The 26,607-nt window shown below is 45.9% G+C and overlaps 2 protein-coding genes across 7 annotated transcripts in view; both read left to right on the forward strand.

Moving 5' to 3' along the window:
• LOC128120055 (protein FAM156A/FAM156B-like) overlaps positions 1-13,363 on the forward strand; it is a 31,101-nt gene extending 17,738 nt beyond the window's left edge. Inside the window, 1 exon segment of the mRNA XM_052753844.1 lies at positions 8,276-13,363. Coding sequence (XP_052609804.1) covers positions 8,399-9,013 — 615 coding nt within the window. The 5' untranslated portion in view covers positions 8,276-8,398 and the 3' untranslated portion in view covers positions 9,014-13,363.
• Positions 1-26,607, forward strand: part of LOC128120175 (protein FAM156A/FAM156B-like) — a 62,202-nt gene that overhangs the window by 17,725 nt on the left and 17,870 nt on the right. The gene's annotated exons all lie outside the window — the stretch shown is intronic.

The raw sequence follows: 26,607 nt of genomic DNA on the forward strand, positions 1-26,607 counted from the left end.
TCCAGTCTTGAAGCAACTTCACTCTTAGTTTCTTCTGTCTGAGTTTTCACAGGTGTATCAAGTTTTTCTAATGCTGTCACCCTGGCACTTAAATTGACTATCTTCTTAAATAGTAAAATAAGAATAAATATAGTAATAAAATGTATAATTCTATAAACATTAATCTTCTCATATAGCTGTTCCATTGTCAGACTGTCTAAAATTGCAAACAAAGCCCAATTTTCTTCCAATGAACACAGAAAACCCATTTTTTTTAAAATGTGGGAAAAAAATTTCTCTGTTAAATAGCTTCCTTTAAAATATTGAATAACCAAGTCCTCGTAGAACAGTACAAATCTGAGGGAATTTCAAAACAGCCACGTAGTGTCCGAGGTGTGAATCCAGCTCAGCAGTTAAACGGTTTTTAACGGATTCTTGTCACGTTGGGCGCCAAATGTAGATGTAATTCAGTGGTCTTATTAAACAAGAAACACAGAGCCGATTCAGAGATGAAAGCCAAGAAGTCAGAGCCAAGAGCCTCACCCTTCTTGATTCAGGGATCCTCCTCAGCCAAGAGAGCTCTCCGAAAAGGAGCCCTACTTCCTGTGTGTCTGTCTCTATTCTCTCCTTGTTCTGGCTTCTGATTGGTTGTAAACCCAATCATGTGACTGCCTCGTCACTGCCTGTATGTACCGCCCTCCAGGTCCTTAAATGCAAACGCCACCACTGCCACGCACTTGCTATGGCTCTAATAGATCTGACCCCAGGCAACTTTATTTATACCACCACAATGTATTCCTTCCTGGATGTCTTATCAGCAGCATTATTGTGAAGTTCCTCAGTTGGGCCATGGGCAGATGGCACTGGTTTCACTTCGTGATTTTTTCACTTGAGAGACATGACAGTCACCTGCATGATATCACAATCCTCATGCTATCCTTTCTACTTACTCGCACATGGTCCCTGCTGCAGATTAACATGATCATTAGATCATTTCCTCTGGGGAATCCTTTTCTGTCTACTTGACCACAACACAGAACAGACTGAAACAAAGGTCACTTCGAGGTCTCCATCAAACTCTAACTGTTGAAGGATTTTCTGAAGACTTGTGCCAATCTCTTCATCAGTATTTGTTTCATATCATGTGAGGTCTAGGTAATAAGATCACTTGTGTCCCCACCAATTGAGGCAGATTTACAAGCTGATAACGACTCTTACCTCATCCTTTGCTGCTTGGGATCAATTGTGGGGGATTTTGCCCAGGATGATTTCTGCAAAGAAGAAATGGTTTGTTATGAACTAAGACTAGAGAGTGGTAAACAAGCATTCTTCACAAGGTGGACCTCACAGTCTGGGTTTCTTTATGTGTGTGTGTGTGTGTGTGTGTGTGTGTGTGTGTGTGTGTGTGTGTGTGTATGTATGTGTGTGTGTGTGTCTGTGTGTCTGTGTCTGTGTCTTTGTGTCTGTGTCTGCGTGTCTGTGTTTCTTTAATAGCATTTGACAGGGACCAGGCACTTAAACATGGCACACATTCTTGACCTTTGTAAAAAGTTTAATATTGTTATAACCCTCATTCACAGGCCTTTGTCACACTTGCGGCCACTGTATTTTTATATTTTGAGATTTCGTGTTACAGCAAAATAATTTAGTTGTAAATTTTCAAAACACCATAGCACATACAGGGTAAATGAAGCTAAAAGGAAGAGCTGATAATTGATGGCCCTCTCGGGATAAACAGTACTGGTCTTTTCTTCTTGTGGAAGAGGAAAGTTGTCCAAGGACTTGCCTTCAAATAGAAATGAAAACACATGCCTACTGGTGGATGCCTGTAATCCCCGCTAGCTGGGAGGCAGAGGCAGGAGGATGAAAGACTCTAAGGCAGAGCTACAGACTGAGTTCAAAGATAACCTGTGTAGAGGATGTGAGAATTTGTGTCAAAAGAAAATTTTTTTTTTTTTTGCTTGTACAGTATGGTATCTTTTTTTTTTATTATTAATTTATTTTGCAATACAATTCAGTTCTACATATCAGCCACGGATTCCCTTGTTCTCCCCCCTCCCGTCCCCCTCACCTTCCCCCCAACCCCCCCCCCCCATTCCCATCTCCTCCAGGGCAAAGCCTTCCCCACAGACTGAGGTCAACCTGGTAGACTCAGTCCAGGTAGGTCTAGTCCCCTCCTCCCAGGCCGAGCCAAACAATCCTGCATAGGCCCCAGGTTTCAAACAGCCAACTCATGCAATGAGCACAAGATCAAAAAGGCTGTAAGTGTAGCCCAGTGGTAGCTTATGCCTACTCTATATCAGGCCCTAGGTTCAATACCATGTACAGACAAAAGTAAACATACACAAAGAAATAAAAACCCAGTAAAGTGTCCATAAGTTTAATGGAAGGTATTTCCCATGTAGGCATCTCTCAGGAGTCAATGTAAGTATGAGATCAGACTGGATCTTCTTTCCTGCTAGTGGAAAGTTGTAAAGAGGTGATGTAGCACACAGAGACAACATCTGGTAAGTTACTCAACCAATAGGACTGGACGGATGCAATCATAACCTTCATTGCACTCTCCTTTACAATGCTTGATCTGGTGGTATCCCTGTGACCCAGGACTGGACATTGACTTCCTACTGGTCATCTTAAGCATGGTCAGTTAAGTCTCCTTTATGTTCTGAGGGCCTTCATTTTTGACGTTGACTTGACACATGCTTGGTGATTTCTCAACTCTCTGAGTGGCCTCATTTACTCAAATGCTAACAGTCTCAATTTGACTGGCAGCATCCAGTCATGAACAGGACTGTGTTTATTTTGATACTGTTGTGGTCATGTGGTGGTCCTTGGGTATGCTCTACAGCATGCTGTGGTTGGGCCCAAGTACATTATGAGATGTGCTTGTCTAATGCCTCAGACTGATTACATGGCATTTTATACAGAGTCCATGCATCTAGGCATGTCAAAGTCAGAGACTGAATCTCCACAGTGAGGACATCCATGGGTCTGTTGGCCTCATCAGAGGGAAGATGAATCAGAAAGGCATTAGTCCAGTTTAACCTACAATTTAAACTTTAATTTCCAAAGGCAGTTGACCCACAAGGTCCGAAGCTGAAACACTGCCTGGGGAGCCATTATTGGCAAATGGACCGTGGTACATCCCATTGATGAAGGCAGTAATAGGAGGCAAGTGTGAAGGTTCTCAATCTGGATGGAGAGTGACATGCTTGATCTGTTTGCTAGGATCTGGTCATCTGGAGGGGACTGGCTGCTTCTGAGAACCTACAAGGGTAAAACTCGGGAACACATTGTGTGGAACTACTGGAGATCAATTTTTGGAATCTTTTTATCAAAGTTTAAAGAAGAATGCTCAAGTCAAGTGTAGTAAGGGCATGCTATTCCCCATCAGTCAGAATGCCCCCATCCCCACTGAGAAACGTGTAATTTAGGCAGAGAACTAAGAATCCAGTAGTCAGCAATGGGATTTATTTCCCTACAATGTGAGAGCCATGTTCTCCATTTTCAGCTTAAGAACATAGATGCATTGATAAGTTAGAGATAGGCAGATGGGTGTGCAAGTCTCTCAGGCAGGATCTTGGGAGGCAGAGGCAAAAGCATCAGGAGTTGGAGGCAAGCCTTGGCTGCCTAATGAGATCCAGGCCATGTGGCAAACATTGCACACATGTAGCTTGCACACATGTGAGAGCGGGTTTATAAGTGTGGAAGACCCAGACACATCCCCACATGTTCAGTAAGCATAGTGGCCAATTCCTATAATCCCAGAGAGGGCAGAGCAAGAAGACGGCCAGAAATTTGAGATCATTCTGTGCCACATAGTGAGTTTCTGGCCAAACTACACTACAAGTGAGACCTGAAATAAAAAATTAAAACTAAAGAATAAATTCATAAAAGGGTTTAAATGAATGCCTAAATCTGTATGTTCTGAACACGGAACTTCAGTAAGTTAGTAAGGACCTATTAGGCTTTCGGAATGGATCAGCTACAGTGGGTGGTGGAGCAGTTGTCCTAGTCTCATTGCTTTCAGGTAAAGGACACCCGCATACACCCCAGGGCCACCGAAATCCTGTTATCTGACTTGATGATTGTCTGCCAGCACTGAGCTTCCAGGACAGGGTAGCTACTGTTGTAGGTAAGAGCACCAAGGTGACTTGAGGTGATACTTCATTTGTATGTTAATAAATAAAGTTTGCCTGGAGATCAAAGGGAATAGCAAGGCATTTTAAGGTAAACACAGAAGTCAGGCAGTGGTAGAACACGCCCTTAATCCAATCACATGGCAGGAAGGGTCTCTGTGTGTTCAAGGAGACACTAGGGAACAGCCAAGCGTGGTGACACACGCCTTTAATCCCAGTACCAACCACAGAGACCTGGAGGTCTGTACAGACATGCAGTAACAGGAAGTGAGGTAGCTGGGCTAAGAGCCAATGAGAGGGCAGAACAGCAAGGCAATAAAAGCCTGGGTAGACAGGAAGTAGCTCTCTTGGAAGCTACTTGATGAGTTTAAGGTGTGCTGGTGGCTCTCACTATTTCCCTAATTTCTAAGGCTTTCACCCCTATATTTGGCTCTGTGTTTCTTATTTAATAAGACCATTTAGAAATTCGTCTAGAGACTCAGTCATCAGGACGTGTTTCCTTAAATAAGGGGGACAACAGGACTGACATGAGACTATGCTGCCACATTGCTGTCCTTAAACGATGGTGTGGCTATGTCACCCATTGTATTTCATTTCCGTTTGCCCTTTTCTTCTTAGTTTAGACAAACCACCAAACCTGACATTTGCATTGTGGCATTTTCAAAGCCTAGTTTTTGGTGATCTCCTCTCACTAGTGCTGTCCACTAGCCCTGAGTGAAGCCAAGAGGCTTCAAATGCATATGCCTGGCTGGCCTGGAACTTCTCTTCTGCCACATCATTAACATCCCCTCCCAACAGGTAGAGACATTGTCGGTTTGAGAGCTTGCCAGTCGAGAGCATCTCCCACTTGCCAGTTTCAAACACGATCTTACTGTCCCAATAGGCATAGAGCTCTCAGGCTTGCTCTTTGCTTTCATCCAACCTCAACAGCAGGACCCCAACAAGTCCTCTCTTCTGTCCTCCACCTAGAATTTGTCCAGTAAGCTGCAGCTTCACTAGTGTCCCATCAGCCTGTCTCAGCTGGACTTGGAAAGATTCCCACCCCGGCTGTTGGCATCGTCACTTCTAACCCCATCACGAGATATTGAGGTCCCATTGAATTCTTTTTTTTTTTTAAGATTTATTTATTATGTATACAGCATGTATGACTGCAGGTCAGAAGAGGGCACCAGATCTCATTACAGATGGTTTTGAGCCACCATGTGGTTGCTGGGAATTGAACTCATGACCTCTGGAAGAGCAGTCAGTGCTCTTAACCTCTGAGCCATCTCTCCAGCCCCCCCATTGAATTCTTAAACGAGTAATTTAAGGGCGTTATTCTCCTGTTCAAATCCGTAGAATTCTCTGTATGATTGGGCGCATCTATAGAAATATTTCTTTGAACATAATTGAGGAATGGTGCAAAATATCCATGGAAGTGCAGGGATATAGTGAGGGAACTGGCATTCTGTCAGCAGCCACAGCAGCCTAGGCACTGCTTTAAAGGTAATGTGCCCAAACCCTTGCCCTTGACCCACAATGTTTGCTTCATGGAGCAGTGTGAGCGGCTACCACTTTAGACTCATCTTGTGACACCCTGCTTCCCACTTCAAAACCCTCAACCACACTGTCCTTGTACGCCGAATGTGCTCCAACCCCCACACCAGCCCTCCACATTATCCCAGAGGATTCCTAGTCTTCCCATAACTGGCAATGCAAAGGTTGTTACATGCTCGGATATCCTGGGGTGGCTTTGTTTGGTTTGCTTTCTGTGCTACCTGATCCTGAGATAGATCGTAGTTTTGTTCATGCATCAAGACCAAAGCCAAATAAATATTTATTTTTTTTGAGTGTAATATCCGCCACCCCCAAATACTCTGCCTCCCGGATAAAAGGATCCATATGAGTTCACACCTCAGCTCCTAGAGCACCTGTAAGTTCCCCATGAATATCACTTACTGAGCAGTAGACAGAATGTGAGCACCCTCACCAGAAACCTGGTCTGGAGTATAGACTAGAGCTAGTCACACCGCAGGGATGGAGGTGTCAGCAGCCTTCGGCAAAGATGAGCCTTCACATGGCTGCCCACACAAAGACATGGCCTCCCTCCTCCAGTTTCTTGTGGGATAGCTAAATGAGAGCAGTGTGCACTCTGCATCCCTCATTTCCACCCAGCCAAGCCTGCCTCTTCCTCTGTTGGAGGTGGACACATGAGAGACCCTGAAAACACATGGTGTGTCAGGTTGAGTTGTGGAATGGTTATCTTTCTGAAGGACGGGCCCTCATCGGCCTGGTAAGGAGTGCTGCTCTGCAGTAGGGACATAATGCATGTGGAGAGATCCATGCCTTGGGGAAGTGCAAGTTGGTGATTGAGGAGTAACTTGGTTTCCTATGAAACCATTGTCTCCAGGGAAGAACCAGGAAAGGACATGTTGGGTGAGAAAGGTACGCAAAGCGTTCTGAATATCTTGAGAGGAGGGCCTTGATCATCAAGGGGGAAGACATATTCCAGGAAACCATTGTGCTGAAGATGGGCTGTCACCAGGTATCATTAAGCTAACCATGTTCACAGTGATGATGGCTGCTGTTCGTAGTTGGATGAGCAGAGGGAAGTGGAGTGGAAAGGACAATGACCTTGTAGCTGTGACAGGGACCTTCTTCAGTGACTGCATAGAAGAGCAGAAACCAAGTCCAGAGGAGGTGAAAAAGCAGTGGCAAATTTTCTGATGACTTCGATGAACAATGTGGGACTAGTTTCTCTCTCAAAGTCTCTCCCTCACTTCCGTTCCTTCTCCCTCACCCCTCCCTTCTTGACCTCCCTGGCTGTCTTGGAATTTCATGAAGCTCGTGCTCAGGAGGCTGCAAGATTGAATGGCAGCTGACTAGCAGTGCTGCCCAGTGACATTATTTAGTATCTCCTTCCTGGAAGCAGTTTCTTCACTTCCATGCAGTAGGAAGCTTAACTTGATCACCCCCCCCACCCACCCACACACAGGTGAACAAATACGCAGAATGTCTTTCTTCAGTTATCCCCCATGCCTTAACATAGGGAGCCTTCCTGAAGGCTGCCTTCCTCAGCCTCCACAGTCCTCTGTCTTTCAAGTGTGCAGAACATGCAGTCACTTGGGACAGAGCATGGCCAACTCTACCTTGCTGCTATCTGCAGGCAGAGGTGTGACTCCCATGTCCGAATCTATGAGCAACTAAGCAGACTTTGCCCTCTTTCACTGATGCCACCTTTACCCAGATTGTTCAATACCCCTTTGGTTTTACTTCCTGCCTTTCACGGTCCTTGCTTTTCCCTTGGGTGAGGAGACTTCTGTGTAACACAACAGTTTGCAGCTGTCAGCCATGCTCAGGGACGCAGTTTGCATGCCCAAGTGAAAGGACACAAACCCTGGCATTGCAGAGTGCAAGAATGGAGTTTGGCTATGGTCTTCACAGGTCAGTTGATGAGTAGGTGTAGGACGACAGGAGGTAAAGGCAAGACCATATTCAAGCAGTTGAGCGGTAGTTGGCTCTGAGCGCTACATCAGGACATCTGTGGCTGAAACTTAATGGCAGGCAACGTTTATTTGTAGGCTTTTGTCTAAGGTCACATGTTCCTACACAGGAAAGAGCCACCTCAGAGTCAATGAAAGCCCCTTGCCGAGATTCTATCATTCTCATCACAAGGAGGGAATTTGGTTATGATCTCAGTACATGTCATGGAAGTGTTCACACAGGCAACTGAGCAGGTTCTAGGAGAGCATGGCAAGCCAATGATCAGTGGGATGAAAATCAGAGACGGGTGAGGTACTAGGTTTCCAATCCTTGTACGCTCATAAACAATTCTGTCCTATGAATTCATGTAGACACCTCTATGAAGAATGGCGATCACTGTCCATTCATTGCAGTTGAGTTGCCTTTGAGAGAGGGGCGGGGAGTGAGGCAAGAATCGATGTGGTTCACCATATGCTCCCTTGCTCATGAGCTGTCAGGCATGAGAAAGAGTTCCAGCTGCCATCCAGGAATGCTGTTGATGTACCATGCCCTGTGCTAAGCTCTCTGGACATGTATCATCTCGTGTAACCCTCGGAAGAAGCCTGGAAGGTGGCCCCATGTTGAAGATGAGGGACAGACAAAGTGAGATGAATAATCATGGGCTTTCTTTCTTCTCTTCTCACCTCTTGTTACAGTCTGGATTTTCCCGGCTGCACACATTCCTCCTGGCTATCGCCTAGTTATTCCACAAGTCTCCACCTTCACTTTTCCTCCTGGAACCAGGGCTCAGGGTGGCCTCCGGCTCAGACTAGAGCCCCATGGATCCGCTGCAGAAATGGGATCCAATGTCGATTTCCATGCCCTCCTGCATGGCCACTGTGACAAGCTCCCAAGAGGCCTCAGCAGGCTCTCAGCCTTCCTCCTCAGAAAAGCTAAGGATGAGTCTGAGTGGCCTGAGCCTCTGCCGCAGCCCTGGCTCAGTTGCCCCTGCTCCTCTGTCAGAGGGACTGCTCCAGCAACAGGCCTGAGAGAAGAAGGCCCTGTGGCAGCAATACTGGGAAAAGCAGGGCTTTCCTCAGAGGAAGAAAGTCTTCCTGAGACACTCGAGACGCTGGCACCGGGATCACATGGCACCTTACCTGCTTGAAAGGGATGTCAGAGGCTCTCCCTCAGGTGACAGAGCTCAGAATCAGCTCCGGTGCCAGGGCCACGTGCCAAGCATTGCTGGGGTGAGTGGAGACGGGAACAAGGCTCCCAACCCCCCCTCCTGGGAAACGCTGGTACAGGGCCTCAGTGGCCTCACCCTCAGCCTGGGAGCCAACAGACCGAGCCCCCTGCCTGAGGGGCCTGGGGAGCATCAGGAGCCAGAGCAGATGCTCCAGCTGGAGAGGCAGCAGGAAAGCATGAGGATGTTCCAGAGGATGCTCAAGTAGAGGATGGAAGAAGGCCGCGGAGCTGGCTCCCAGAGGATGGAGGTGAAAACGTATTCAGACAGTGTGGCACGGCCAGCTCAGGGGCCCAGACCCTTCTGAGATCAAGGCAGTCAGCTGCCTTTGGATGAGTCCCAACACTTGTGCTATGATGGGAGTTGTCCTAGGAAAGGCTTCAACTTCCCTGCTTATGTCTTTAAGCATGCCTTTGTGGGTATGGTGGTGTGTGTTAGCCGATACAAAAGAAAACTGGGGACCAGGGATCACTGAGCTCCCATGTTGTGATTCACACACAGAGTTTTCACTCATTTTTCTGGGAACTCAATGCCCCCATCTTCCAGTTAAGAAGAACCAACATCGTCTCTGTGTGTATATGTATATATGTATATGTATATATGATGTATATATAAGACATACATATATCTTCTATATGTCTTCTTGATGTCAGTTTATTGAGTGCCCCAGAAAAGGGCTTACAGATATGATGGGATGCATGTTCTGGATAGCAGACACAGATCGACTTGCAGCTTCTAGAAGTTGAAGCAAGGGAATGCAGGCTTAAAGCAGCTAGCTACCGAATGCACTGTATTAGGTAAAAACCCCAGGGTTTGAACCTACACGGAACAAGAGAGGAGTCCCTCCTTAGCCATACCAAATCCTGGATCTCTGCAGGAATTAACTATTGTTCACTCTGCCATAGCAGAGGCTGACTTGAAATTTCAGAACTGTGTCACAACCAACCCCCTTCCTCTTCATCTGCTCAATGAAATCATTTAAAGACATGCAGCCAGGTCAAGAGAGGCATAGTCTCATGTAGATGAGGAGACAAAGAGACGAGAAGCTCAAGTGTGCATGCTGCGGTCAGCATGGACAGTCTGGGGAATGGGCAAGGACTGTACTGAAGGAAGGTTTGGGTGGCATCATTATAGTGCCGGACAGTGGTGTACATATTGTTATCACCAGAAACTGGTGATAAGTGGCAAATGTTCATAAGAACTGTCTTCACGAGTCCCATGTTTTCCAGTAGTGACAGTATAAATAACCATTGCCTGGGTATACACGTATTATGGAGTGGAAGCTGGGGAGGTCAGTTTGCCCTTAAGTTTGCTCTTACAGGTCAAGGGCCAGCAGTGGAAAGTATTCCATAGGTTTGTTAGTGGTAGTATTGGGGATCTGTGCATGCTCTGTGTCTCTTAGCTGCTAAAAGACTCTGATGATTCAAGAGGGCAGATGGGAGGGCAGAATGCACCCCTCGTTGAAATGACAAGAAGACCAGTCTTTGACCTGCCTATATGCCACACAGGTGGGGTGGGCTGGGGCCTTATTCAAATGAGAGAGTTGGCCATTGCTCCAGGTTGCTGCTTAGCAACCACTGTGCAGTGCTCAGTGTATGACTTCTCAATGCTAGAGGGAGCTGGTGGAGTCTCGGAAACACATCCCTGCCAGCCATTTCGGGGTGCCTTGATAGCTCTGAGTGTGAAGGCATCCTGTTAGGATAAATCTTGTCTTCTAGGCGACAAGGGGAGACGGTGAGATGTGTCCCTTGCTGTGCTCTCTGTAGTCCTAACTTCTCACATGCCCCCTGACATGCAGTCAGTGGACAGGGCACCTGTACCTCTGTCTGATCAGTTGTGTCAGGGCGTACAAGTGGGTTTTACCTTCCCCATCATTGAAATGATTTGCTCTTTTCAAGTCTGTAGTGTCCTGTGCTTGTACCAGACGCCATGAAATGCCCTGTTCCAAATGTGAAAACATATTCTCTTCTGTGACCAACTGCCTCCTGTTGTTAATGTGGACTGGAAAGTCATCATGTCATTTTGTCAGAGATTTGGGAAGGTGAAAAAACTGTGTAGTGATCTCCACCCTAATCCAGTAGTCAACTTGTTTGTTCAACACGTTGTGAGTTTCGTAACACATGGTCTAAGCCACACTACTGATATGTGACAAGTTAAATTTCCACTACAGTTAAGTTTTCTTTGTTACTTTACGATATTCCTTCCTTGATACAGCAATGCTTACTTTTGTCCTTTTCAACAGTGGATCTCTTGGTGTAGGTGGTTTCTTCCTGTCACATCTTCCCCTACCCGATTCTTCACCTGCCTGACGGTCTTCCTGACGGCACCTCTTCATGCAGTATGACCACATGCCCCTTGTCAGAATACACACTGGTAAAGTTTCAGAGAGAGATGACAGAGTAGGAGGAGGTCACTGAACCATGTGGCCTAAGGCCCACCTCCCTGGATAGTCAAGTGAGCCACCTCAACCAACAACAGGATCCACTGTGATTCTGTTGGCATGGTGGATGCAGGAACTTTTGGCAGGATGGTCCAGGCTCAGCTGCCAGCTCCAGCGCCCCACCCCCTGGAAACTCCATGCCTTCTATGGATAACAACACTGAAGGCTTGGCCAAGATCTCTGCCCCAGGCATCTTAATGGTCACTGGAGCCATCACCCATGCTCCCTGCTTCCCCTTCCGGGTTGTCTTCTGTTCCGACGAGGTAGTCGCCTTACTTTGTCCTTGGTTGTTTGAGTCCCATTGACGCTCTCACTTGACCATGACTACTGACTCATCATCTTTACCTCCTTTCATTTCATTTCTTAGTCCTGCTCCAGGGGTTGAGCTGTACAATTACATATGTGTGTTGTATGTGAGTGCCTGCAGGAGTCTTTACCTCCTTTCATTTCATTTCTTAGTCCTGCTCCAGGGGTTGAGCTGTACAATTACATATGTGTGTTGTATGTGAGTGCCTGCAGGAGTGTGCAAGTGTGGGCCCTCATGCCTGTGTGGCTGGCGGTCTGAGGTTGACTCTGGGTGTGTTCCTCTATTTCTCTCCATCATGTGTTCTGAGCCAGATCTCTCCCAAGATCTGGGAAGTCACCAGTGTGGCTTGATCAGGTAGACAGTGAGTCCCAGGAATCCTCTTCTTTCTGCCTAGCAGCCCTAGGATTAGGGGTGTTCCTGCCAGGCCTGAGTTTTGAGTGAGTGCTTGGGGATCCTATCTCAGGCTCTCTTGCCTATGAGCCAGACACTTTCCCAGCCACCTGGCTCCCCAGCCCTGAGCTGTACACTTGGAATCAATTGCAATCTACCTTCAAACAACACCAGCTCTTTCCTGAGTCGTAAAGCCCCCAGGCACACTGTGCTCCCACTTCCTGCCTCACAGTCTTTGGTGAGGTGTTTCTTGGATGAGAAGACCAGGATGTGTTCCTCACACTCACAAGACAGCAGGCAGCATCTTCCCGAGCACTTTCCAGTGCCTTAGGTGTGTTGCTGCTGCTCTCAAAACGACAAGCACGTTTCAAAAGCTGGTGCTGCAAGAGAGACTCTAATTATGCCTTGATTGGAGTTGTCATGGTGATGCCATTGGAATACCTTTCATCGTGCAACATCATTTACCTCTATGACTGTGTCGTGCCAACCCCTCCCAGCCCTTTTGAAATAGACAGACATTCCCCCAGTGCCCCATTCTGATTTTCTCTCATGAGAGGTTGGAGATACGTGTTCCTTAAATGTCGTGACTCAGTGTGAGGCCCTGTGAGGACTGTGGACAGGAGGCGGTGGCAGAGGTGTAGGTTGGTAATCTCATCCCGAAACCGCTGTGCCAGAGGAAATCAATAACCTGGGAGAAAAAGAGATTTTTCTGAACGGATGGAGTGTGGGTGGTTGCCTAGGTTACCAGGAGAGAGCCAGGGCTCATGGAGACTGCCACGTGACCAGCCTCATTCTGCAGGACCCCGACCTGAAGCAAGAGTGTGGGGGAGCATGTTCAGTGTTTCAGAGCCTTCTCAACATTAGGAGTTTCCTGAAGGTGCTCTGAGCCTGTTTGTGAGAAGCAGAGTCAGAGAGGACAAGAACAGGGCCTCGGCCACTAGCTACAGGGCCCATTGGATTCTCAGTGAGAGTGTCCAAATGGGGCAGTTCCTTTCCTCCTGCTGGCAACCCAGAGAGGGTCTGTGAACACCTGTGCAGTCCTGGTCCCAGTGCCACAGATGCTCTGCTTTCTGGGCCGACTGCCCTGTTGTGCTGCATGTGCGGGTGCTTTCACAAAAGGGCTAAAATGGAACAAGCTCAGAATCCATGGTCTGGTGGTTGCACAAAGGAATTCTCAAGATTGCAGAAAGAACCTCTCCCTCACCTTCCCCCCTCCATCTCTCCCTCTCTCTCAGTGTCTCTGTTAGGACACAGAAGAGAGGAAATTGTCATACGTTACACACCATATATTCACTCACAGGCTGTAATTCTGAGTTAAATGAGCTTGACTATATGTATACATGTATACTTCATGACCTCACTGTGTGTGGAACCAAAAATGGTCATATCGTTTTCACAATGATAAAATAAGTTGTTCATCATGGTGAGGTGCACGTTGTGATTTTTGCAGAGCTGCATGCCAAGTAAAATCGTTAACACATGTGCCCTGAGACTTGACTTCAAAAGCATGAACAACAGATTCCAAGCAGAATTCCCCCATGGAATTTGAGGATAACAATTCCCATTCATGTTTGTCTCCAAAATCAAGGGGAAAAAAAGAAAATATAACAAATGAGCTGCCATTGCCATATCTCACTGACTCAGGTGGAAGTGAAGACTGGGATGGACAGACACTGTGCAGGTGCCTCTCAAGGAAAGGATCAAAAACATGATGAATGCCCCTAAGGTGCAATGTTTCATCCTGCCTGTCTAGTACCATGGGCCAAATCCCACCACGTTCATATGTCTGATCTACTCAACCTTACAGAAATGCGCTGCATGTGGGTACCATCACAGTTTACATGTGACCCAGTGTGAATATCCAGCTCTGAGGGAAAAGAAGTTGGAACAAGTTTAGAGGACATGAAAGTTAGTGGGATGCAATAGGAGAAGCAGGCATTCTGCCTTCAGTCTCCATTATGTTTTGTTTTTGTTTTGAGCAACACTGTGTAGCTGTAGCTGTCCCAGAACTGTATAAATATCCCAGTGAGGAAGAAAATTCACAGAGATCTCTCTACCTTTGGGTCTTGCATGCTGGGGTTAAAGGTGAGACCTACCACGCCCAGCTCAGTCTCCATTCCTAATGACTACCTTGTCCTTTGAATGGAAACAGTCATGAGTATGTCCAGTCAATGGGTGCTATCCCTACTCTGGTAGTGTGAATGAAAATGATCCCCAGAGAATCATAAGGGGTAGTATTATTGGAGGTGTGGCCTTGTTGGAGTAGGTGTGGCCTTGTTGAAGGAAGTGTGTCACTGGCAGGTGGGCTTTGAGGTCTCAGAAGCTCAAGCCAGGCCTAGTGGCTCACTCACTCTCTTCCTGCTGCCTGTGGATCCAGATGTAGAACTCTCTGCTACCTCTCCAGCACCATGTCTGCCTGCATGCTACCGTGCTTCCCACCATGGTGATAATGGACTAAACCTCTGAAATGTAAGCCAGCCAGAGTTAACGGTTTTCCTTTGTAAGGGTGGCCACTGTCATGATGTCTCTTCATATCAAGAAAACCCTAAGACACCTACAGATGTTAATCTTTACGTGCGACTATCCCCATTTAGAGTGAGGTCTCTTGGTAAGCCCTGTGCCACAGAGCACATGCAACACAGGATGACACATGGAGAACTGAGTACTGTGCAGGTGGGGGTGGTGAGGTGTTGGTAATGACCTGGAAAGAGCATCCTCATGGGCTTACAGATTTGCTTGCGTTCTTGATGGTGGCCCTCAGCATTTCTGTCAATTGCTCTATACTGAGCCTAGTCTAAGGTTTGGCCTCCAGATATGTTGATGCTGGGGGCTGGATGCTGAAATTGCTCAACAAACTTCAGACTTCAATGGATGTCCTTGCTTTGTGGTGTTTGGGTACATAACACAGATGAAATTGTGGGAGGGAGAAGCCTCTCCTTCCTGAAGTCAATGGACAATCTATAGGGCTTCAGGACAATGTAAGCATTAGGAACTAAAAACACGGATACCAGGAGAAAGGACAGAGAAAGAAACTCTGCTTTGAGTACTTCAAAACACCTACCCTGCTGCCTGAACAGGAACCCTTCTAGCAAGACAGTGAATCCCCAAAACCATACACCTTCAGTAATATTAATGGCATTCTGAGCTCCTATACTCACTGTCCAAATTAGACTGCTGCTTGCCTGATTGTCATCTTTTCCTAGCAGCTACTAAGGGGAGTCCTCTGGGAAGAGGTAGGGACACACTCATCTAATAGGCAGGCTTGTTCCCCTAGGTCCACACAACGTGGAACTGAATTCCAAATAGTCTGGAGAACAAAGAAAGACAGCTTTAGAGCAGAGGACCTCAACACCTCTGGTCCTGTCCAGGTCTCTTGCATGTGAGGGACATGGAATGCATTATCTCTTTCAGTTGGTACAATTGAGGGATCCAGGGAGGAAGGTCATATTTTAGAGGGAAGTGCACGTGCATAGGAAGAAGGGGCTCACCAGCAACAGTTCTCGGGTTCTGCCTGCATAACCATTTTGTTCTCTACTGCCTCGGTGCTTGGCTGAGGAAAGGCATTGGGGAGAGCAAGCAACAGTGTCCAAACTGACTTTCTCATGTTCCCAGGCACCTGGGCACCAGAAGATGGTGTCTTTCCTGGGTGTCGTGAACCCAAGTGCTTTCCAGAATATAATTTCCAATTTTTCTGATTGTATTCTTACATTTCAAAAGTGTGTGTGTGTGTGTGTGTGTGTGTGTGTGTGTGTGTGTGTGTGTGTGTGTGTATTCACAGATGTACACGCCATAGCACACATATGTGAATATTAAAGAACAACACGGGGAGTCTGTTCTCTCCTTCTACCACATGGGGTCAAGGAACTCTACTCAGTCAAAAGGCTTGCTCACACAGTGGTTTATCATCTTGCTGTTCCCTGGTCTCAGATTTTCATGTATTCTGTTTCCTAGAATTCTGCTGGTCGGTAAGCATCACAGGAAATCTTTACACTGTGGACTTAAGAAATATGCTGTATCATGCCTTTAATCCCAGCATTCGGGAAGCAGAGGCAGGTGGATCTCTGTGATTTCGAGGCCAGCCTGGTCTGCAGAGTGAGTTCCAGGACAGGCTCCAAAGCTACAGAGAGAAACTCTGTCTCGAACCCCCCCCCCCAACAAAAAGAAATACACTGTGACTGGAAATGTGCTGGCATTATTACCCGCTGGATGAAGAGACTCACTGCTACTGAAACTCCATTTCCGGTAATGAATGACTATACCACATACCTCATTCAAATGTTTATTTTGGCCCCAGTTTGCTGGGCTGAGTGTCCAATCAGCAAAGCTCCAGTTCCTTGTAGGAGGGCATGGGACAGGGTGACAGGACACTCAGTTGAGACAGGAAATGAGAGACAATCTGAGTGGCCATGACCTCCATCAAATACCTTTAAAATTACCTGCTGTGGGATGTTCTGTATGGCAAATGTGTTGCTAATTAGTCAATAAATAAAACACTGATTGGCCATTGGCTAGGCAGGAAGTGTAGGCGGGACAAGGAGGAGAATAAAGCTGGGAAGTGGAAGGCTGAGTCAGAGAGACGCTGCCAGCCACCACGATGAGAAACAGAATGTGAAGATACCGGTAAACCACGAGCCATGTGGCAAGGTATAGATTAATGGAAATGGATTAATTTAAGCTGCAAGAACAGTTAGCAAGAAGCCTGCCACGGCCATACAGTTTGTAACCAGTATAAGTCTCTGTGTTTACTTGGTCGGGTCTGAGTGGCTGTGGGACTGGCGGGTGACAGAGATTTGTCCTGACTGTGGGCCAGGCAGGAAAATTCTAACTACAAATGGCGTCCAACGTGGTGGCAAGAGTTTCCACCTAAAACCTGAGAAAAGATTCTAAAACGGAGCTAAAAACAGTTCCTAATTGTCTCTCTCAAATGAGCGGCAGCTGCTGGTTTGAGCTACTGGTGGGTTCCTAGCGTGCGTGCTCGACCTGCCTATGGAGGGAATGAGGCCTTTGCAAGTGGCACTTTGAGCTGCATGGTGGATTTAGCCTTTGCTGGTGCAGAGCAAAAGGGGAGGTTTCTGGGCTACACGCTGCTTGGCTAAAAGCATAGACCCCCCCCCCCATAGCTCCCAGAGCTGGCGGTAAACCATGGCCATGTTGGGAAGCTGAGGTGGGTGGATCCAGCAGCCACAGCTGCTGCAGTTTAAGGCAATAGATTCACAATAAGACAGATTCAGATGTAATAGTTTACAATGTGTGTAAAAGATACGTAGGCTTGAAAGAGACAAAAAAGATGATATATAGAGTTATAGAAACAAATACATAGTTTTAAAAAATAAAGTCTTTAAAGAGACAGTAAAGGTAGTATAAAAATAAGCCACGTAAAAATGGATATTACACAGAGAATCTGCATTGTGTTGTCTTTGGGACTTTTAACTGTAGAAAAACATTTGATTGTAAAAGCTGTTGAGTTATGCCAAAATGTATATTTTAAAGGTACCTTGACTTCAAAATTTGAATATAAGGATCTGTTGCTTTGGAAAGGAGACTCTGCTTTTGTTCCCACAGAAAGCCAGAGGCTATGGATTTGTTGCAGATTAAGATACATCAGGTTTGACCAGCCAAGACCCCCTGAAAGGTCTCCAATGACACCATGGACCAGATGATCCAACATCCAGAACCGTTTCAAGGCGACTGACTTAAACGATACACCCTCATGGACTACTCCATAATCCTAAAATTTTCTTTGTATCCCCATAAGATACAGCGCCCCCCTCCAGCAGGAATTAGTAAGAGAAGCTACGCCCAAATTCCCAAATTATATGTAATTTTACTTTGTTAAGGTTAAAACCTTCCTTTTTGAAAAAAAAAAGGGGAAGTGCTGTGGGATGTTCTGTATGGCAAATGTGTTGCTAATTAGTCAATAAATAAAACACTGATTGGCCATTGGCTAGGCAGGAAGTGTAGGCGGGACAAGGAGGAGAATAAAGCTGGGAAGTGGAAGGCTGAGTCAGAGAGACGCTGCCAGCTGCCACGATGAGAAACAGAATGTGAAGATACCAGTAAGCCACGAGCCATGTGGCGAGGTATAGATTAATGGAAATGGATTAATTTAAGCTGCAAGAACAGTTAGCAAGAAGCCTGCCACGGCCATACAGTTTGTAACCAGTATAAGTCTCTGTGTTTACTTGGTCGGGTCTGAGTGGCTGTGGGACTGGCGGGTGACAGAGATTTGTCCTGACTGTGGGCCAGGCAGGAAAACTCTAACTACAATTACCGTTACTAGTTCTTTGTGGTTTTCATATAATTTGTTTTCATCATCCCCACACCCTTCCCCCCAACTCGTCCCAGATCCACCCAACCTTCCACATTCACCTAAATCTGAAGACTTTTTTCTTGAAGATCAATGTGTGGTACAAGAATTTTCTTGGATGTGTGCATATCCAAGAGCAGCTGCACGAATGAACTCACAGCAGTACAGACAGCAAGCACCGAACCTGTGCAGGTTCACGCGAGATCTGTGAAACGCCATTTTGAAAAGTTTGGGGGTTAGCTCTGACACTAATGGTGCTTGCAGCACAAACATGAGTGCCTGAGTTAAGTGGGAACAGCCAGGCATGGCAGCCTGCCCTCAGAATCCTAGATCTGGTGAGGCACAGACTGGTGGGTAGATTGGTTTGGATCACCACCCAGCAAGGCCAGGCTAATCATGAGCTTCAATCCACCAGAAAGACTGTCTCCACGAACAAGGTGGCCAATGCCTGAATCATGTGTGGGTGTCATAACCGACACACACTTCCCCTTGGGCACATGTGCCCCCAAACAAACATGTATCTGCTCACATACGACATCCATAGAAACAGCACAGACGTAGGTCAAAGACCTTCTGGAGGCAAACTGGCCTTAACTTCACTTCTTCCCCCACTGCCCCACCCCTAAGCATCCCACCAACTCCTCTCCCTGCTCCTTAGAGGACAAAGCTTCTTTCCTGTGAGCATTAGGGGACACACTCAACCACAGCCATCACTTCTGTGTGGTATAGGATGTTCATGGGGAGCATGGCAAAGAGATGGAGAGAGACAGAAAGACAGACAAAAAAAGGCAAAGCCTGCCACTCTCCAACCATCAGACTCTTCTTTGAAGTGACCCGATGGCTTGTGGCATCCTATTAAACAATTTAGAGGCTCATTCCCAATGACCCTGGGACCGCTCTCCAAATGGTCAGTCTCAGGAGGGACGACTGATCTTTTCAGATCCAATAATCCAGATCACAGTCACTGTACCTCAAGACGGAGCTCTGGAGTTCCTTTGGAGTCTTTGTGCAAAGAAGGACTTCCCATTGGCAGTGGACAGATCCTGGCCATGCTGACACTTTGGTGGGTCCTGAAGCCAATGACAAAGGAGGATAATCCACTAGAGTCCCCCAGGGTAAGGAGCTGCTCTTCTTCTCACCGGAAGCTGCCCCCACCTTAGAGTATGGTGTGGGGACAGTGACAGCTCATCCAGGGCAAAGGGACATGTGTCTTCAGAACTTCCTCTTCCTGCTCTTGCCTCCCTGCTTTTCCCAGCCTAGCCAGCATTTGCTGCCCTTCTTCAGAAGAGGAGGGAGCAGAATTCATGGCTAGGATGCTCGGTTCCCCTGCCACTTTCTCTTCCCAGCCAAGCTTCCTGATCCAAGAGACCCACAGTCAACCACCACGTTTTACCTTTGCCTTGGCCATCAGGTCCCCATTCCCTCTTATCTAATCTGTGGCTGAGAATCATCCTGAGAATCCCCAGGAATTTGTAGACCTTCAGAAATCTATGTGGTGAGACTGGTTCTCACCCCTACCAAACAGGGAGAGCCTGTATTGCCCTGATGGCCCCCTTCAGCTAGAGGATTTTGTAGTTTTCCTAGGAAACCGTTGGTACTTGAAACCTCTACCTCTGCTACCCCTGCTCAGGTTATGGTATCCAAATCTGGTCTCATTTTGATGCCCATAGTCTTAGGAAATAAAAAAGAGGCACTTTCCTTTTGGCCAAAGTTTGTCTGTTATACCTGCTCCCAGCCCAAGAACACTGACCTTCTAGTAACACGCTGACCTCTAATTGTGTCTCAATTCCACTTCCTCTGTGGTAATTTATGATGTGACCGTGAGATTTCTCATATTCACACTCCATAGCCCCGGAGCAAGACTCACAAGAATGAGAGACACCATATATACCTCATCAGGATCCCCCCACAGTCTCCTCTCTGTCCTAGAGCTAGCCCCAGAGGACATCCTTGATGACCCATTTCTTGTGCACTCATGACTCCCTGTTCAACATGAAACTACTCTGGCACATCTCCCCCTTGCCCAACAATTCTCTTGCCCATCAGCCTCTGGATTCCCTCCTCTTTCTTGCCTCCCTGCCCCCTCTCCCACAGAGCTCACATACTACTCCCCCTTCCTACAATGTTGAACACATTCCCTCACAAACTTACTCAGAAGCGTGGGGAACTCAGGGAAGACTTAAAAACCCCCATGAACACACCCTCCACTTTGCCAGGTGGCTAAAGGGGTTCTTGGCACACTCCAGGTACAGGATGCTGTGACTGACCTGTTCCCAAGAGCACCCATGCTAGGATCTCTCCACATTCTCCAGTGAATCCCCAGAGCTCACTGTGGCATTTAAGCAAATATAACAAGATGTCTACACCATCCTGAGTATTTGCTGCACACACGATGAAGGGTCCCTTGCCTTCAGAATGTACCTGGGCTGGTGTGAGTCACACTACAACTGGGCAGGCTCCAGTTCTGTGCTTGATAGAAAGTCCCATGGGTGATATCTGGCCACTGAGGGGAACAGAGTGGAGAGAGGACCCCCTGGCAGTATCTGACTATGTATCCATCAGATGGATTCCATCAGCTTGCACATTTGTAGTCCAAAGCCCTTCAAACTCAACTGAGCCTCATTTCCCAGTCATGATCTCTTCGGATCTTCCTTGTGTTCCATTAACAAAGCTTGTCCCACTTTCTGTCAGGCCGATCCTGAGAGAGTGCAGTGTGCCTGGAGTAATGGTAAAGAAATCAAATGGATGCCCAAGAAGTTCTGTGAACATAATGAAATGCAGGGGGTCTGGCAGTTAACAGCAGCATGTGCTGTTCTTGCATTGGACTGGGAATTGGTTCCAGAAAACATTGTGGGGCACCCCACAAATGCAAAGAAGCCTAGCCCTCCAGAGAATCCCATGCCCTATTATGGCCTCCACAGGCACTGTACTTACTTGCAGATCCAGTCCCTTACACACACACACACACACACACACACACACACACACACACACACACACACACACCCCTACACACACAAATTGAAATAAGAGGTTTTTAAAAACTGGTATTCTCTTGATTCAGTTAGTGTCCAATATACTCCAAACATCAATATCTTTATTCACAGGTTTTTTTTGTTTTACGGAACATAAACTTGTTTCTCATATAATATATCCTGATGATGGTTTCCTCTTCCTCTCCTTCTCCCAATTCCTCCTGACCTTCTCTCTGCTCTGGATCCACTCTCTTTCTACACCTCATTAGAAAAAAAAACAAACAGGCTTCTACGAGATAAAACCAAACAACAAAATAAATACAACAAGATGAAGCCAAAACTATCATATCAAATTGGACATGGTGTTCCCACAGGAGGGAAAGAGTCCCAACAGCAGGCACAAGAGTCAGAGACCCCCCCCCCCCCCCCCCCCGCCATGTCCTCCCAGTCAGGAGTCCCATATCAATACTAAGCCAGTAGGTGTAATACCTATGCAGAGGACCTGGTGTAGATCCAGGTAGGCCCTGTGCTTGCTGTTTCAGTCTGTGTGAGCTCCTGTGTGCCTTGCTTAGTTGATTCAAAGGGCCTTGTTCTGCTGGTGTCCTCCAGCACCTCTGGCTCTTACAGTCTTTAGCCTCTTGGGATTTCCTGAGCTCTGTTGGTAGAGATTTGATAGAGACCTCCAATGTAGACTCTCTCTCCTCATAACAGCTTGCTGTGGATGTCTGCATCTGTTCTCATCTGCTGCTGGAAGAAGCCTCTCTGATGATGACTGACTAAGGCACTAATTTATGAGTGTAGCAGATCATCATTAGAAAATAATTTTTTTTTATTTTTTTAGACCAGTAGTGTTTGGTTTTACCCTAGGTCTGTGGGCTCTCTATCTTGGTTATCCAAATAATGTCATGTATGAATTCCTTCTTGAGTAGTGAACCTTAAGTCAAATCAGACATTGTTTGGCCACTCTGACATTTTTTGTACCACCACTGCCCCAGCACATTTTGCAAGAAGGACAGACTATAGGTCAGTAGTTTTGTGGCTCTGTTAGCATCCACACCAAAGAGACCAGAACATGGGGGTGAAAGCTCCTTGTAGGCAGCAGTTCAACTTCTCCATATTCAATGAGTTGTGTGTCCTCAGCAATGGGTTCCAACTGTCAGTTTTCGGAGTGCATCCCTTTGTCTTAAATACAGCCTGGGTTGAGGATTTCCATGGGATCCCCTTGGCCCAGAACTCAATTGAATGTAACCCAGTCCCTCCAGTGAAAGTCTTGGCTGGCTTCAAGAGATGGTCAGTTATGACTCAGTGTCCATCCCCCATTACTAGGAGTCCTCATGAGGATCATCTCCAAAGATTTTAGGAAGTTTTCAATGCACTATATTTCTATACCACTGCCCAAGTGTCCCCCAAATCCAGCCTTCCCTCCCCCACTCTCTCCCTCTAGCACTTCCCCACCTAATTCCTCACCTCCTTACTGTCCCCACCTGCCCCCAAGTCCTATCGTAAAATCTATATTTCCCCCTTCCAGGAGATCCGTGCATCCCCACCTAGACCTCTCCTCTCTACCTAACCTCTCTGGGTCTAAGGATTGAAGCTTGGTTATCATTTACTTTTGTTTCTTTTGTTTTTTTCAAGACAGGCTCTTAGTGTGTAGCTCTGACTGTCCTAGAACTCACTCTGTAGACCAGGCTGGCCTGGAATGCATAGAGATCCACCTGCCTCTGCCTCCCACGTGCAGGGATTAAAGGCTTGTACCACCACTTCCCAGTGGTTATCATTTACTTAAAGGCTAATTCACACTTACAAGTGAGTGCATACGTATTTATCTTTCTGTGTCTGTGTTACCTCACTCAGGATGATTTTTTTTTCTAGTTCCATCCACTGCCATCAAATTTCATGTCATTTCTAAAAGTTGTGTTCTGTTCCGATGTGTAATTGTACCATATTTTCATTGCCTCTCCTTCTTTGGACAGACTTCTAGGTTGTTTCCAGTCTCTGGCTATTCGGACTAGAGCAGCAATGAACATGGTTGAACAAGTGTCCCTGAAGTAGGATGAAGAATCCTTTGCACATATGCCCAAGGGTGGTATAGCTGGAACTTGAGGTTGATTGATTCTTAATGATTTCAGGAACTGACATACTGATTCCCATAGTGGTCATAAGTCCTGATCCCACTGCTAGGATCCCCACAACAGACCAAGCTACACAACAGTCACCCACATGCAAAGGGCTTAGGTTGGTCCCCTGCAGGCTCTCTAGCTGTGGATCCAGAGTCTGTGAGCTCCCAGGAGCTCAGGTCAGCTGTCTCTGTGGGTTCCCACCACCCTTCATGAACTTGATCCCCCTGGTTTGTACAACCCCTCCTCCCTTTTTTCAACAGAGTGCTTGGCTGTGGATCTCTGCATCAACCTCCATCAGTTAGTGGATGAATGCTCTCTGATAACAATCTGATTCCACTAGAAGGCCAGTTCAGACACCCTTTCCACCATTGCTATGAGTCTTAGCTGGGTCATCCTTGTGGATTACTGGGAGTCTCCCTGGAACCAGGTTTCTCCCTAACTCCAAAATTCTCCCCTATCAAATTATCTGTTTCATTACTCTCTCTCTCTCTCCGTCATGCTCCCAAGCAGCACAAACCTATCTCTCCTATTCCCATCCTCCCATCCCCAGCCCCTGCCCCCAATTTACCCAGAAGATCTCTTCTATTTCTGATTCCCAGGGAAATTCATGCATCCCTCTTAGGTCCCTCCTTGTTACCTAGCTTCTCTGGAGCTATGTATGGACTGTAGCCTGGTTATCCTTTACTTTACAGCTAATATCCACTGATGAGTGAGTACATAGCATGTTTGTCCTTCTGAGTCTGGGTTACCTCACTCGGGATGATATTTTCCAATTCCATCCATTTGCCTGCAAATTTCACGATGTCACTGTTTTTCTCTTCTGAGTAGTACTCCATTGTGTAAATGTACCACATTTTCTTAATCCATTCTTCAGTTGAAGGGCATCTAGGTTGTTTCCAGGTTCTGGCTATTACAAATAATAATGCTGTGAACATAGTTGAGCATGTGTCCTTCTGGTATGATTGAGCATTCCTTGGGTATCTGTCCAAGAGTGGTATTGCTGGGTCCTGAGGTAGATGATTCCCAATTTTCTGAGAAACAGCCGTACTGATTTTTAAAGTGACTGTATAGTATAAAGTTTGCAATTCCACCAGCAGTGAAAGAGTGTTCCACTTGCTCCACATCCTCGCCAACATACGCTGTCTTCAGTGTTTTTGATCTTAGCCATTCTGACAGGTGTAAGATGGTATCTCAGAGTTGTTTTGATTTGCATTTCCCTGATGGCTATGATGTTGAACAATTCTTTAAGTGTGTGACTCAGCCATTTGAGATTCTTCTGTTGAGAATTCTCTGTTGAGATTTGTACCCCATTTCTTAATTGGATTGTTTGGTATTTTGGTGACTAGTTCATTGAGTTCTTTATATATTTTGGAGATCAGCACTCTGTCAGTCGTGGGGTTGGTGCATATCTTTTCCGTTCTGTAGGGTGTTATTTCATCTTATTGACAGTGTCCTTTGCCTTACAGAAGCTTTTCAATTCCAGGGGTTCCCATTTATTAATTATTGCTCTCAGCTTCTGTGTTACTAGCATTCTATTCAGAAAAGAAGTGGTCTCCTGTGCCAATGCATTCAAGGCTACTTCCCACTTTCTCTTCTATCAGGTTCAGTGTAACTGGATTTATGTTGAGGTCTTTGATCCCCTGGGACGTGAGTTTTGACCTTGGCGATAGATATTGATTTATTTGCATTCTTCTACATGCTGACATCCAGTTATGCCATCACCATTTATTGGAGATGCTTTCTTTTTTTCCATTGCATAATTTTGGCTTCTTTGTCAAAAATCAGGTGTTCATAGGTGTGTGGAGTTAGGTCAGTGTCTTTGATTTGATTCCATTGATCCACCTGTTTGTTTGTGTGTGTGTGTGTGTGTGTGTGTGTGTGTGTGTGTGTGTGTGTGTGTGTGTGTGTGTTTGCCAATACCATGCTGTTTTAATTACTATAGCTGTATAGCAGAGCTTGAATTCAGGGATTGTGATACCTCCAGAATTTCCTTTATTTTTCAAGATTGTTTTAGCGATCCTGGGTTATTTGTTTTTCTATAGGAAGTTGAGCATTGTTCTTTTGAGATCTGTGAAGAATTGTTTTGGAATTTTGATGGGAATGGCATTGAATCTGTAGATTGCTTTTGGTAAGGTTGCCATTTTTACTATGTTAATCCTACCTATCTATGAGCATTGGAGATCTTACCATTTTCTGCTATCTTCTCCAATATCTTTCTTCAAAGACTTAAGTTCTTGTAATACAGGTTTTTCACATGTTTGGTTAGAGTTTCCCTAAGATGTTTAATATTTGTGGCTATTGTAAAGTGCGATGTTTCTCTAATTTCTTTCTTGGCCAGTTTATCATTTATATATCGGAGGACTACTGATTTTTTTTGAGTTAATCTTGTACCCAGTAACGATACTGATGCTGCTTATCAGCTGTAGGAGTTCCCTGGTAGAACTTTTGGGGTCACTTATGTATACTATCATATCATCTGCAAACAGCAAAAGTTCGACTTCTTCCTAACCAATTTGTATCCCCTTGATCTCCTTTTGTTGTCTTATTGCTCTAGCTAGCACTTCGATTACTGTATTGCATGGAGAAGAAGAGAGTGGACAGCCTTGTCTTGTTCCTGATTTTAGTGGAATCGCTTTGAGTTTCTCTCCATTTAGTTTATGTTGGCTGTCTACTTGCCATATATTGTTTTTATTATGTTTAGGTATGTTCCTTGAATCCCTGATCTCTCCAAGACCTTTATCACCAAAGGGTATTGGATTTTGTCAAAGGCTTTTTTCAGTGTCTAATGTGATGACCATGTGATTTTTGTTCTTTCTATTTATTTATATGGTAGATTACATTGACAGATTTTCATAAGTTGAACCAGTCCTACAGCTTTGGGATGAAGCCTACTTGATCACAGTGGATTTTTTTTTTATGTGTTCTTGGATTTGGTTAGCCAGGATTTTATTGCGTATTTTTGCATCAATGATCATGAGGGAGATTGGTCTGTAATTCTTTTTTTTGTTGCATCTATGTGTGGTTTGGGAATCAGAGTCACTGTAGCCTCATAAAAAGAGTTTGTTAATGTTCCTTCTGTTTCTATTGTGTGGAACAATTTGAAGAGTATTGGAATTAGCTCTTCTTTGAAATTCTGGTAGAATTCTGTGCTGATACCATCTGGTCCTGGGCTTTTTTTTTTTTTTTTTTTTTTTTTGCTGCTTCTATTTCCTTAGGGGATATAGATCTGTTTAAATTGTTTACCTGGTCTTGATTTAATTTTG

Source organism: Peromyscus californicus, unplaced genomic scaffold (genome assembly GCF_007827085.1).
Source record: "Peromyscus californicus insignis strain IS unplaced genomic scaffold, ASM782708v3 Scaffold_10__1_contigs__length_136768540, whole genome shotgun sequence".
In the NCBI taxonomy this organism is placed as follows: domain Eukaryota; kingdom Metazoa; phylum Chordata; class Mammalia; order Rodentia; family Cricetidae; genus Peromyscus; species Peromyscus californicus.